Below are 14318 nucleotides of genomic sequence, written 5' to 3'. Positions count from 1 at the left end.
TCACTCCTCCCCCTAACACAAGCCTCTTACCAACAGTTAGTGACCTCTTCCTTTATCACACACTCTTCTGGTTTTTATATCTGTTCAGGTTCCAGAGTTTCAAAATAGTTGGCTCTGAAGTATTTCCTTGTTTCTAGTCCATAGAAATTAGACGCTGTTTTGATAAAGGAACTGATCCCTAGGGCTGTCTACTCCACCATTTTGCCTGATGTCCTCCAGAACTCTGCCTTTATTTATTTATTTATTTATTTATTTATTTGCATAAGTCACTTTAAGTTGAGTTTCTGTCACTGGCATCTAAGAGATGGCAACAAAGTGCAGCAAGTGCCATGCTTGGTGCTGTGTGTTTTTCAGATTTCAGAAAGACTGGATCCCTTTCCTTGGAAGGGAGGCTGAAATACAGAGAAACCACATATTACAAGGATTAAAATGATCAGTATCAGCCCTAAGGATAAGCAGATGAAGTACTAAGGGAGCTCCACGGAGGGGAGGATCTTTTGACCTTGAGTTTAAAGATAAACTTCTGTAGAATTCTAAGAACCTCATCTAAGGTCTGGAGCCCTCCATTTACGCCAGGATCCACGGACAATTCTGGTGCCCACCTGCTCACCTCTTGTCCCCCATTCCCAGTGAAGAGCCGGGTACATGGAAGTGGATCAACAATATTTGCCGGAATTTAACTTTGTTTAATTGAAGGTATTTTGAGGCGGCTGATGTTCACTTGGATGAGTGATTATAATTTGAAGGATTTTAGAGGGAAGGAGGAAGTTTTCACTGTCAGCTTTTACACTTGTCATCACCATTATTCTTCAAGCCAACCCTGAGGCAGGTATCACTCTAAGACCTGTTGTACAAGTTAATGAAGTTCAGAAGGAGGTTCAGTGTTTTGCCTAAGGCTTGTTAGCAGGCAAGTGGCAGAGCTGGGATCACAACTTGGGTCTGTCTAGGTTTATAGTTCAAGTTCTTCTGCTGTCACTTCTGAGCACTAGGACCTCGTAGAAGGAAGCAGCAAATGTTCATGGAATGTCTACCAAGTCCCTGCTCTCATGGAGCTGTTGTTCCAGTGTGAAGAGATGGAAACTAGCATGGAAGCAGATAAAACTGAGAATCCTAAAAAGTGGTAAGAGCTATGAAGAAAATGTAAAAAGTGAGGTGCTGGAGGATGCTTGGAGGAGAGGGGAGGAGCTTCTATGGACAGGGTGTTAGGAAAGTCTCTTTATTTGAATTGAGGACTGAATAATACAGAGGAGTAGACCATGCAAAGATCTGGCATAAATATACTGCAGGCAACAGGTCAGCCAATGCCAAGACCCCCAGGCAGGAGAAGAGAGAAACCAATTGTGGTTGGTATGAGTGGCAGGATGAGCGCAAGGAGGTGGGAAAGATGGGTCAGATAATACAGAATTCTAGTAGGACATCTGGACTTTATTCTAGTTGCAAGAGAAGTCATGGAAGGCTCAAACCGGGAGAATGACATGATCTGGTTATTTTTAAAAGCTCCCTCAGGCTGCTGAGCTGAGAATAGATTGGGGGGTGCATGAATCAGAGTCTTTGGCTGCTAGTGATAGAAAACCTGATGCAAACTGCTTTAATCAGGAAATTTACTGGCCTCTTTAACTGTAAGTCCAGAGGTAATGCAGATTTCAGAACTGGCCGGTTCAGCCCTGAATCAAGTGCCGTGATAGAGTCAAGAATTCAAGTTCTATCTCTTGGCTCTGCTGACCGCAGACTCAACTTCGTTCTGAGTCTAGGAGGCATCTGGGCGGTCTTGTTGGCCTTAAATACACAGGGCCATACGCTTTGTACTTCCCCACCAAGGGATGGAGAGATTTTTAAATTTTTTTATTTTTATTTTTTATGGAAACACTTGCAAAGAACAAGGGAGAACTTTTTCAGAAACCACCAGGAAACCATTTGTGAAGTGTCACGCGCCCACTCCCAAATCAGCCACTTATGGGGCAAATGCATTGCCTTTAGACCCGAGTGAGGGGTGGGACAGCTTCCCACTGGCACAGGGGTTGCGTGGGCTGTGGCTGACCATCGAGGGAGGGGAGGCAGGGTGGGGAGCTGACCATGTCCGTGATGGGGGCAGGAGTGGGAGCAAGGAGGCAAGGAGGCCGGAGAAGAAGCTACTGAGGACAGAGGCGATGGTGGAACCAGAGGAGGTGATGCGAGCCATCAGACTCTGCCTTTCGGAGGCGTTGGGGTTGGACAGGCAGTGAGGAAAAGAGAGGCGCTAACGTTCCCCATTTCCCCAGGTTTTCCTTCCATCTTCCTTGGAAGCAAATGCAAAAAGCATGTGTGTGGACCGGGGAGCTGCCGGGGGAGAGGGAAGAGAAGCAGAGCAAGCAGGCACAGACAGGTGTCAACTGCAGGGAAGGCCAAGCCTGACCCTCTGTTAGGATCCATCATCCCAGTTAGGCTTTGGGGCGGAGGTGGTTGGGTCACGGCCAGCTCCGGCAAGTAGGCACCGACTGGGCACCTACGGTGTACAGGGGCCGTATGAGAAAAAAAAAAAAAAAAAAAAGAAAAAGGCATAGTTTTGAAATAAGGGAAAAAGAATGGGCAAAGTTATCCTTGAAAAATCTCTTAGATAGTCCAAACATAGCACTATATTAATAGAGGCGCAGTAATTAATACACGGCAACATATAATTGCACATTTTAATTCATTATACAGGCACAGGGAAGAACTGACTCTGCTGAAATTAAAAGCTCTCAGGAGCGACGCCCGGGTGGCCCCGCGGTGGAGCATCTGCCTTCGGCCCAGGGCGTGACCCCGGGGTGCTGGGATCGAGTCCCGCGTCGGGCTCCCTGCAGGGAGCCTGCTTCTCCCTCCGCCTGGGTCTCTGCCTCTCTCTCTGTCTGCGTCTATCATGAATAAATACATAAGATCTTTAAAAATAAAAAGTTCTCGGCAAGAGCGGCGGCGCACGATCCCGGCTCCCGCCACCGGGGCAGCGCGGGGCGGCGGGGGCACCTGGCGGGCTCCTCCCAGCGGCCCCGGCCCGCGCCGCCCCACGTGACCCGGCCGGGGCGGGGCCAAGGGCGGAGGCTGCGCGCGCTTCCCGGCGTGCGGCGCGGGGGCGGGGCGCGGGCGAGGGGCGGGGCCTCCGGGGAGGCGCGGAGGAGGCGCGGAGGAGGCGCGGCCGGCCCTGGACGCGCGTCTCGGCCCGGGCACCGGACAGGCGCCTGCGGCTCCCGGAGCGGCCCGCCTGCTGCTTGGAGCCCGGGGCGGCGGCGGCGGCGGGCGGCATGCACGTGTGAGATGCGGCCGCGGGCAGCCCGGACGCGAGCAGCGGCCGCCGCGGCAGCGGAGAAGGCGGGCGCGGCCTCCTCGGCGCGGGGCGCGCGGCGCATGAGGGCGAGCACGCGGGCGCTGGGCAGCCGCCGGCCACGCCGCCTCCGGAAACATTTGTTTAGGACTCGTTCGCCCCGCTGAGGTCCCGGCGCCCCCGCCATGGAGGCCCCGGCCGACCCCGGGCCCCCCGCCTCGGCCTCGGCCTCGGCCTCGGCCTCGGCGCCGCTGCGCGCCCCGGCGGTGGCGCGGCTCCGCGAGGAGCAGGAAAAGGTAACAGGCCGCGCTCCGGGCCCCGCTCTCCCGCCCGCGACCTCGGGCGGCGCCGCCCCCTCTCTGCCCCTCCCCCTCCCCTCCCTCCCCAGGGTCCGCCCCCTCCCCCCCACCCCCGCCCCGCGGCGACCCGAGCCCTGGGGCGTCCTGACCCCGCCGGCGGGGAGCGCAGCCTCTAGGCCCGCGGACGGAAAGTGCTGGGAGAAACTTTTGTCACGTGCTTTTGTTGTCTTTTGTCTGGAGCCCTTTGACCTCCGAGGGGCAGGGACGCGCGGGGGAGAGGGAGGCGACGGTGCTTGACGTGCGTGGCGGAGCGAGGTCTTAGGGGGATGGACGCCGCGGCGCGTGGACGTCGGGCTGGTTCGGGGAGCGGCGGGGCGTGGGAACGCTCCCCGCTGCAGCTTTAAGAAAGAAAGAAACCATGTAGCTTTAAGAACGAAAGAAACAATGTATCTTTAAGAAAGAGACGATGTATCTTTAAGAAAGAGACCGTGTAGCTTTAAGAGAGGGAGAAACAATGTATCTCTGAGAAAGAAACAATGTATCTTTAAGAAAGAGGCCGTGTGGCTTTAAGAAAGGAAGAAACAATGTTGCTAAAATGTATATACTTTGTTGCCTCTTGCCGGACTGCACGGAGAAGTTTTCTTAGGTTCGTAATGATGACCCTTCAGGCGCAGTTGCAGTTGTGGCTGTTTAGTTCTGCCCAGACTAGGTCGCTGTTTTGTTGGACTTTCACTCCAGTCGTGTAATACCTGAGTTTGAATCCGCTGCCCGCCTACAGGGAAGAGCCTTCCGCGTTCCCTAAAGGGGCTGTATAGATAGGAAGCATGCGCGATTTAAGAAATACGGTATTACTGTTTAAGCTGGGATTTTTTTTTTTTTTCCCCACCTCTCCCCTTTGGGTTCTGTAGCATTTCAGATTCTCACTGTTAACTGGAAGCTTGGAATTCTTACTTTGAAAAGCAGCATTAGTTTACTTACAATGTCCTACGTCCTGTTGGAAGAATCTTGATTGAAAGGGTTAGGAAGTTGTTTCAAAACTGTAAACAGTGGGAATCCCTAACTTCTATTGAACATGCCTGTATAAAGGTAACTACTTACCCAGGTATGTGATTATACTCAGTTCAGTTAGATGAGGGACTTTTCATAGAACCTAAAAAAACCCGGTTTGCTTGGAAACCCCCCTGTTAGGATGAGCTGTGGGACTCTTTCCTACTTTGTTCTGGTTCTGCATTATTTTGTGCATTGGATTTCCTTTTCTGAGAATCGTTTTTCTCTAGTGCCTTATGCAACTGCTGGGTCTTAAACTTGGCTTTTTTTTTTTTTTTTTTAAATCCAATAAGTATTGTGTATGTAAATTATAAGACATTAATGGATCTTAATTTTTTTTTTTTTTTTTTGAGAGAGAACACTTCATGAGAACAATTTGTTCATTTTTGGGAAAACTACATTTTTCGTTCTTTTAGGAAAAGTGAAACAGATCCTTAGAAGATGGGGTTCCCATTGCCTTTGGTCTGTTGTGTAGAGATTACTCCTGCCTCTCATAGTATAACTTGTGCCTAATGCTGACTTGATATGTGTTCTACTTGTCATGGTAAAAAGAGATGTCCTTAGTTTTATTCTGATGTTAGTGTGGCTGAAATACAAAGGATACATTTTGGGGTGCTCTGAACAGCTCTCTGGTATAGTATCTAGTTAATTTGAACACTGCCTTTTCAGTTGCAGTCCTGTGGGAACCTAAATAATTATTTTCAGTAGACTTTGTGTTACCAAATTACTTTTCTGTGTTGTGTGATGTTTTGGCACATAAAACCAGCATGTGCATGTGTGTCACGGGTAGGTAAAATCATTCCCAGTTGATGATAAAGCCCTTCCCTAAATAGACTACACTGTATTTTAAAGGATCTGCTTCAGCTAATGGGAGACTCACAATGCCACAAAATATACTAGTTAGATAGCTATACTTTAATTATAGTTTAATATAGGAAAACTTTACCTAGTAAATATTCAGCCTTTTTTTTTTTTTTTTTTTTTTTGTGAGGGACTTTTTTTAGGCTTTAAAACCAACCTAACTATAATATAATAAAATAGAAGTATTGGGATATTCTTAGAATGAGACGAGGAGAAATTTCATTATAGCTTTATATTTGCGTAGCACTTAGTATTTTTTTTTTCTTTTTAAATATAAATCCAGTTAAATGTGTTTTAGGACTTGGGTTTTTCACTGTGAGAGAGAATTAACATTTGAATGACTTATTTATTTTTATTTATTATTATTATTTTTTAAACTAGCTAGTAGGCTCTAGATGCAGGAAAGAGAAATTAATTCATTACATACAATGGATAAGTTAGATTTAGGACATTATTTTCACTAGGAGCCTTGGTTGAGAACAGATGCTAGGTAATGTGGTTTAAATGTTGCTCATCATTGTTTTTTGTTTTATTGTTTTTTTCCCCAAGTTCAGCCAAGAAGTATGACAAGTTGATCCCTCTCTCTGTTTTTCCCTTGTTTATACTTTGGAGGACTGCATAACAAGGACAAAAAATTAGTGATGAGGAAAAAAAGATAAGGAGGGGCATAAATGAGCCGCAGCCTCAACAAATGGCAACATCTGTAATAAAGGGACAGGATCAAATATTTTAACATTGTTTTCATTTATAGCATCAAAGCTAAAACATTTTCAAAAACTTTTTTTGCTTTTTTAGTTAAAACGTCTGTTTATTCCTTTTTGATTTATCAAAAAGACATGTACAAAGGTTCCCTGCAGCTTTGTTTATAATAATGAAAAACTAAAAATCCAACAGGAGATTAAATCATGATAGGTATGAGCTTTTAGGCAGGCATTAAAAATTGTAGAATGGTGTGGTTACAGTTATGTTTATATGCATGTAAGTATTCACAGTTTATATAGGAAAACACCACTAAGTGTTTTTAAAGCACATGATTTAATTTCTTATTTTAGCTAAAAGTGAGTGAAATTGGATGGGATTTTAGCTCTTTCAATAAAGGCTGTTGATAAAACTTATTTTAATTAATTATAATGAAAACTGGGATGTTGTATCTTTAATTGGTAAATACATTCTGGGCCTGAAAAATGGCTCTTGGCTAGTTTGAACACCAGTTAGTGTGGTTTGTTTTCTTGGTTATTCCAGAATTGATAGATATAATTTATTCAAACATTCATTCCCCAGTTGATTTCCTTTTTTCTTTTTTTCCTTGAAGGTTTTATTTGCTCTTAATTCTCTGTCAAAAGATTACAGGGCCAAGAAGTAATTTGGCTCATTTCTTTTTCTTTTAACTAAAATGTGTTTTTACTAACGGCAGTAGAATATTTGGTGGGAAAATGTGAGCCACTTTGAAGCCTCTCTAGACTGGCCTGTGCCACAAAAGTTATGATTAGGACTGTAGTGGGCTGTTCGAGGGAAGTTTCCTCATATTCAGATCTTGCTATTTCAGAGTTGCATTCTGTTGAAAATTTGGTTTGTTGGCCAGGGTGATATTTCTACAAAATCTACATTTTATATTTCCAGATACTATTATCTTTTATTAGCAGAATTACTGAGATTTTTATTGTAGTGTGAAAAAAAGTGGTATTTAGTATTGTTTTCATAGGTTTATTTGGAAGACAATAGTAACTTTGGAGAGCTCAGGAGCATAATATCATTTTGTTATAATTGCTGCTGAGTGGCCCTTGTAATTGTCAATTAGAATTTGGAATAATTTATACTTTCCTGATACAGAACCTGGATTAACATTAAATATTTCAAATTCTTCATAAAGGAGAATAATTAATATAATGGAGGGTTTTCATATTTCTTATGATAAACTGCACATAGTTTAAGAAATGGTGAGCCATGTACCTCATACAACAGCTGTTCTCTCCAAGCCCAGAATCCAAGCATATAACTTTTGAACACATATTAAGTGCTGCTGCGTGCCATGGCAGGCACATACCTACTGCATGCCACCCTCTGCTGAGGATACAGTAATGAACAAAATAAAGTTCTTGCTTTCATGGAGATTCTAGTGGTAAGGGCATGGAATAGGCACATGTAAAATGTCAGATGGTTTGTGATAGGTGAGGCTAGGTAGAAAAGAAAGTTTTGTAAGAGAGGGTATTTTGGAGAAGAGCTTTCTGGTCAGGGCAGCCAGCTCAGAATGAGTCACGGTGAGAGCTGTATCAGAGCATTGTAAGGATTTTGGTTTTTATTTTTATGAGATGAGAAGCCATTGGAATGTGTTTTGAGAATCATAATGGTCTTAAGTTATAAGCATCCGTTTCTCATGTGTGAAGAAAGGGAGGGATAATGGGATTGTGAGGTGGTATTCTATAAGGTCCATTCTGTGTATGCTAGGCTGATATTAAAATCTTCATTGACTCTTAATTTTTCAGGTCAACAATTTGGGTTGTTTGTACTTTTTGCCCTGAACTTCTAGTGGTGTTTTTATCTGCAGTTCTACTTATAATGCTTGTTTTCCAAAGTGGTTATACCAATTCACATTCCTTGTCAGCAGTGGGTGAAAGTTCCAGCTATTGCACGTTCTCATCAGCACTTGGTACTGTTTATCTGTTTCATCTTTGCTCTCCATTCTAATAGTGACAAATGGGATTGATCACCTTTTCAAATATTTATTAGCTACTTGCTTTTTTGTTGTGTGTGTTTGTTTTTGGTAAAATACCTGCTCATCCCTTGTGCATTTTCAATGGGATGTTTGCCATATTCTAATTGATAGTAGCAATAGTAGTAGAACTACATAGTAGTTCTTTATGTACTTTTGATAGGAGTGCTTTTTCAGGAATGCTAGTCTGTGGCTTGACTAACACCATAATCTATAATGGTGTCCTGTGATGAAGAGAAGAAATTCTCATTTTTAACATTCCGTTGTGTTTGGTGTTTTTTGTTTTGTGTTTTTTTGTCTTGTTTTTTAGGAAGTCTTTACTACCCTAATGTTCTGAATATATTCTCTTATCGTCTAACTTTATTGTTTTGCCTTTCATGTTTAGATCTACAATCTATCTGAAATTGATTTTCAGGGGGATTGAGGTCAGGTTTCATTTTTACCATACCTAGTTGCCCCCTCACTGTTTCTTGGAAAGATTGCTTGCTTTCCATTGCATCATTGTCTTTGTCATAAATAAGATATGTGTGGGTCCATTTTTTGACTCTGTTCCAAGGGCCTTTTTGTCTTAATACCAAACCTATACTAGTTATAAGCTTTGTATGTCATGTTGATAACCTGGTAGTGTAAGTTTTCTTGTGATTCCTCAAGATTGCCTTATTTTATCCTTCCAATCCTTATATTTTTTTATTTTTCTTGCCTTTTGCACGGACTAGAATTTTCTAGTGCAAGGTTGAATAAAAATGGTGATGGTGGGTGTTAGGGGTAAACTTTGAAAATTTCACCATCAATGTGATGTTTACTGTGGATATTTTTAATATTTACTTTTATCAGATTAAGGAAATTTCCCTATATTCCTAGTCAGCTGAGAGTTTTTCTGAATTATGGGTATTGAATTTTAGAAAATTCTTTTTGTTTTTGTTTTAGTTCTTTTTAAGGAGAGGGAGAAAGGAGAATCTTATGCGGGCTCCATGCTGAACATGGAGTGTAGAGGGCTTGAACCCCTGACCCTGAAATCATGATCTTAGTGGAAATCAAGAATCAGATGCTTAACCTACTGAGCCATGCAGCTGCCCCTAGAAAATGCTATTTCTAAATTTAGTAATTGTAAGTAATTTGAAGAGTGTGTTTGATCTAATGTTGAGGTTCTCTCTTTTATCCCCCCACCTCTAAGAAAGGCCAAGTTGTAAGAATTAGTTCATGACTGAAGATACATTTTTTAAAGTAAAGGAGTTTTTAGAACTAATTATTTGTGAATTATGTATTTTTTAGAACAGTTTGTTTTTGTTACTGTTAGCACTTATTATCATGCCAGTCCTGTGCTGTGAGAAAAAACAATTTTGGTTTCAGTCTTTAGGAATTTCTTAATAAACATTATGATACAATATTTCAAGAGGAAAAAAGCCCCATTTGCATCATGTTAGGCCTCCAGAGCAGAGTTCAAAACAAGAGTAGTTCCAAAACACTAGTGGGGAAAGGATACAGGAGATGCAGAGTCTATGCTTTAACTATACGTGCTTGATTTTGTCTTCTCATCTAATGTTTTTAGTATGGGTTTCCAAATCTTTTAGCTTGTGTCATTCTTTCCTTCATCTCCACATTGGTTTTGAGTACCAATCTTTTTAGTCTGCCCTCGGGCACTTTTTTCTTTCTTTTTTTTTTTTAAATTTATTTTATTTTTTTTAAATATTTTATTTATTTATTCATGAAAGTCACACACACACACACACACACACAGGAGAGAGAGAGAGAGAGGCAGAGACACAGGCAAAGGGAGAAGCAGGCTCCATGCAGGGAGCCCGATGTGGGATTCGATCCCGGGTCTCCAGGATTGCGCCCTGGGCCAAAGGCAGGCGCCAAACCGCTGCGCCACCCAGGGATCCCGGGCAATTTTTTCTTGTTGAAGCTACAACCGTTTATTTTGAAAAATTGTAAAACAGAAAAGTTTAAAGAATAGTTTAGAGTTATCAGTAATATTTTGTATTTTTCTTTATATGTCTATATTTTTTCTTTTTTTTTTTCTTGTTGAACCATTTGAAAGTAAGTTGCAGACGTCCTCATGTCTCTAATACTTAAGCACTTATTCTATTAGAACAGGGTCATATTCTTATGTAAACATAGTATTTTTTTTCACGCCCAAGAAATGAATATTGGCACACACAGTGTTACTATCTAATATACTCAGATTTCCTCAGTTTTTCTAAAAATGTTTTTTATAGCTCGTTTCTGTCCAAGGTTCGATCAAAGATCCCTTTTGGCTGTCTTTCCCTTAGGCCGACCTCAAGAAGCTTACAAACTTGTAGGAGTGAAAAAAAAAATAGAGATCTTTCATTCCAACAATCTTATTTATTGTAATAAAATATATACGAAATAAAATTTGCCATTTTAACCATACATTTTCATGGCATTAATTCTATTCACTGTGTTGCAGCCATCACCACTGTTTCCAAAACAGTGTTTTCAACAGTGTTTTCAAGTCTGTAACCATTAAGCAGTAATTCTCATTCTCCCCTCTCTTGAGCCCCTGGTTACCTCTAACCTGCTTTCTGTCTATATGAATTTACCAATTCTAGGTGTTTGATATAAGTGGAATCATATGACCTTTGCCCTCTTGTGACTTATTTCATGTAGCCTAATGTTTTCAGGGTTCATCCATGTTGGGTATTAGAACCTCATTTCTGTTGTGACTGAATAGTAATCCATTGTATGTATATACCACATTTGCTTGTTCAAACATGGTTTGTTTCCACTTTTTTGCTCTTGTAAGAGGAATGTTGCTATGAACATTGGTGTACAAGTATCTGGGTCCTTGTCTTCAGTTCTTCATGGTACTACCTAGGAGTGGAATTGCTGAGTCATATGGTAATTCTATATTTAACTTTTTGAAAAGAAGAAGGGCCCAACAGTTTTTCCACAGCATTTGCATAATTTTACATCAGCAGTGCATGAGGTTTCCTATTTTTCCACATCTTTGCCAACACTTATTTTCCGTTATTTTTGATTATAGCTATCCTAATAGGTATGGAGCTGATTGTGGTTTTGATTGCATTTTTCTAATAACTAAGGATGTTGAGTATCTTACCGTGTGTTTATTAGCCATTCATATGTCGTCTTTGGAGAAATGTCTATTCAAATCCTTTGCCCATTTTCAGGTTGGGTTGTCTTTTTGTCCTGTAGTCCTCTAAGGTATTAAATTGTTGTCAGTTATATGATTTGCAAATATTTTCTCCCATTTTACAGATTGTTGTTTTATTCTCTTGATAATGTCCTTTTGCAAAAGTTTTTAATTTTGATGAAATCTAGTTTATTTATTTTTTTCTCTTGTTGCTCATGCTTTTAGTGTCATATCTAAGCACATGCCAAGTCCAGGGTCATGAAGATTTATATCTGCTTTTTTTCTAGGATTTCTCTGGTTTTAGCTTTTATATTTACATCACTGATCCATTTTGAGTTAATTTTGTATATTGCCCATGATTGTTGAGTTTGAGAAAATTTAGGATGTTGTCATCTGAAGATTCATAATCTGAGATTTAATTTATATTATTATGTTTACCATGATTTTTGTCTAGTGCAAATATGGTGGTCACTAACCACATGTATTAAATTTAAAATTCAAAAGAATTAAAATTAAATACAATTTAAAAATCTCAGTCAGATTGGCCACATTTCAGGTGCTCAATAGCCATACATTGTTGTGTTGGACAGTGCTGATTTTGAAGCTATCTGTCATCAAAGAAAATTCTGTTGGGCAGCAGTGGTCAAGAGAGTGGACATTTTTAAAATTCATATTCTAATTTATTTAATAATTGTGAAATATCTTCCTTTATCGCTTTTTTTCTCCTTGCCATTATGGACAGAAAATGAAGATTTCTGAATTGTTAAAAACAGACAAAGATAGTATCTCTAGGCCTTTATATTTTTTTGAAAGATGGTGGTATACTTTGGACAATACGGTAAGGAAACTGAAGGATAATTTTTCTCTATTGGTTGCGGTATCCTTGTAAGTGATTTCATGATTTTTAAAAATGTTTTATTATATAGTTCCTTTTTTTTAAAGCATGGTTAGAAATAATAATCATGAAGTATAATTACTGGAGTGATGAAATAAGACATAGGAAACATACAGTCACTAGGATCCTGTAATGTACCTTAGACTTGTAAAAAGGTTCATTGTACTCATAACAATTTGTAAGGTAAAATGAATTTTATTCTTTTACTAAGTAAATTTTCTTTATTTTTTGGAAGACATTTAAGAAGTCATGAAATGGGGGATCCCTGGATGGCTCAGTGGTTTAGTGCCTGCCTTCGGCCCTGGGCATGGTCCTGGAGTCCCGGGATCGAGTCCCATGTTGGGCTCCCTGCAGGAAGCCCGCTTCTTTCTCTATGTCTCTGCCTCTCTCTCTCTCTGTGTCTCTCATGAATAAATAAAAAAAATATTAAGGAAAAAAAAAAAAAAAAAAAAAGGAAGTCATGAAATGCCAATCTTTGCAAATGATTAGAACTACCTAAAAAAGAAAGTTGAAAACTACAACTGTTCTGTGGGTCTTGACACTTTTTTCAGATCTGTTACCACAGGGTCTGCCATCTATATTTGAATTTCTCTTCTTCCATAGTTAAAACTTTGGTTCTCAACAGTGTCGATATCTATTTTGTTGTATCCCTCATATACACAAAATAGTTTTAGAATTACTACATTAACATCACTGCCAACAGCAGATCCTGTGAAGTTCAAGATTTCCTTGAAGATCCATTTGTTATAGAATTAACCCCTTAGGGTGTAGAGTTAGGTTACTGATCTCAAAGTGCTTGAGTTATTACTACTTTTTCTGTGCACTTATCTTTTGGATTTGATGTACAGTTTCTATTTGTATTGAATTATAGTGTTTGATTTTTTATCAGTTTCATTCAATTTTGTTTTATGAGTACATAAAACTTCTATATGGTTTAAAATCACAATTGTATCAAAAGATATACTGAGTAATTAATTCTGTTCTTTTACCTATCCCAGTTGATATTCTCAGTAAATTCTAGTTTCTCAAAAAAAAAAAAAAAAAAAAAAATTCTAGTTTCTCCTCCCTCTGTTTTTCTTTAAAAATAAAATTTAAGATATACTCTTACCTTCCTTCCCACCTTCTTACACACCAGGGAGCATGTTATATTTTGCCCCTGTTTTTCTCATTAAATTTATACTTAAGAATTACTGTAGTTCAGAGAGATCTTCTTCATATTTATGACTGCATAGTACTCTGTTGTGTGGGTATATTGTCAGGTATTCAGCTGGTATATCTTTTTGATGGATGTTTGGTGGTTTTCAGTCCCTTGATAATGCAAATAGTGTTTCAGTGGATCACTCTCTGTATGTTTTCTCATTAGTTAAGTGATTTCATGTGAAGTCCTAGAGATGTGATTATTGGTTTGAAGGGTAAACTAGTTTTGCTTTATAAACTAGTCTTATTTTCTCAGAGTATTACTCAATTTAATTTAAGATATTAAGCAAAAAGAGGTAAGACTAGAAGAATAAGGTGGCCAAAACCTAGAGAACAATATGTTTAATTCCTTGAATTGGGTATTTCTTATTTCCACTGCCATTTTCAAGGTATCATTTCTTATCTGGTGGTAATTGCTACCTGGTCTTGACGGTTCTACTCTTACTCCCCTTCTACCTATTTTTGAGTTTTTTTTTTTTTAAGCAATGTAAATAGAATTATGTCACTTTTATCATCCTAAGTCCCACTATACGTAGTGTAACATCCAGGGTCAGTAAAATGTGATTTGAGACCCGTGTGTTGTCTGACTCAGTTTTTAGGTTCATTTCTGGCTACTCCTCACTTATTTACTGTATCTTAAAATAATGACTGTTTTTTAGGAGGTCAGAATACCCTAAATATGTTTCCTTTTGATTGATTGATTGATTGATTTATAAGATTTTATTTATTCATGACAGATAGAGAGGCAGAGACACAGAGGGAGAGGGAGAGAGGCAGGCTCCACGCAGGGAGCCTGACGTGGGACTCAATCCTGGGTCTCCAGGCTCACACCCTAGGCAGAAGGTGGCGCCAAACTGCTGGGCCACTGAGGCTGCCCCCTTTTGTTTTAAAGAAATACTAATGCAATATAGCAAAAAAAA

General features: G+C 40.3%; 1 protein-coding gene across 3 annotated transcripts in view; it reads left to right on the top strand.

Annotated features, from left to right (window-relative positions):
* The window catches only part of URI1 (URI1 prefoldin like chaperone), an 83335-nt gene that overhangs the window by 11861 nt on the left and 57156 nt on the right, over positions 1-14318 (top strand). Inside the window, exon 1 of one of the 3 annotated variants that reach the window (XM_077856658.1) lies at positions 3444-3570. The exons of the other annotated variants lie outside the window; for them this stretch is intronic. Within the exon in view, the coding sequence (XP_077712784.1) occupies positions 3460-3570 (111 nt within the window). The 5' untranslated portion in view covers positions 3444-3459. Of the gene's footprint in view, positions 1-3443; positions 3571-14318 lie in introns of those variants that run through there. 3 annotated transcript variants of the gene reach the window in all.

The sequence above is a fragment of the Canis aureus genome, chromosome 1 (genome assembly GCF_053574225.1).
Source record: "Canis aureus isolate CA01 chromosome 1, VMU_Caureus_v.1.0, whole genome shotgun sequence".
NCBI lineage: Eukaryota > Metazoa > Chordata > Mammalia > Carnivora > Canidae > Canis > Canis aureus.
The sequence above is the reverse complement of the archived record's forward strand: the minus strand, read 5'-3'. Positions and strand labels throughout refer to the sequence as shown.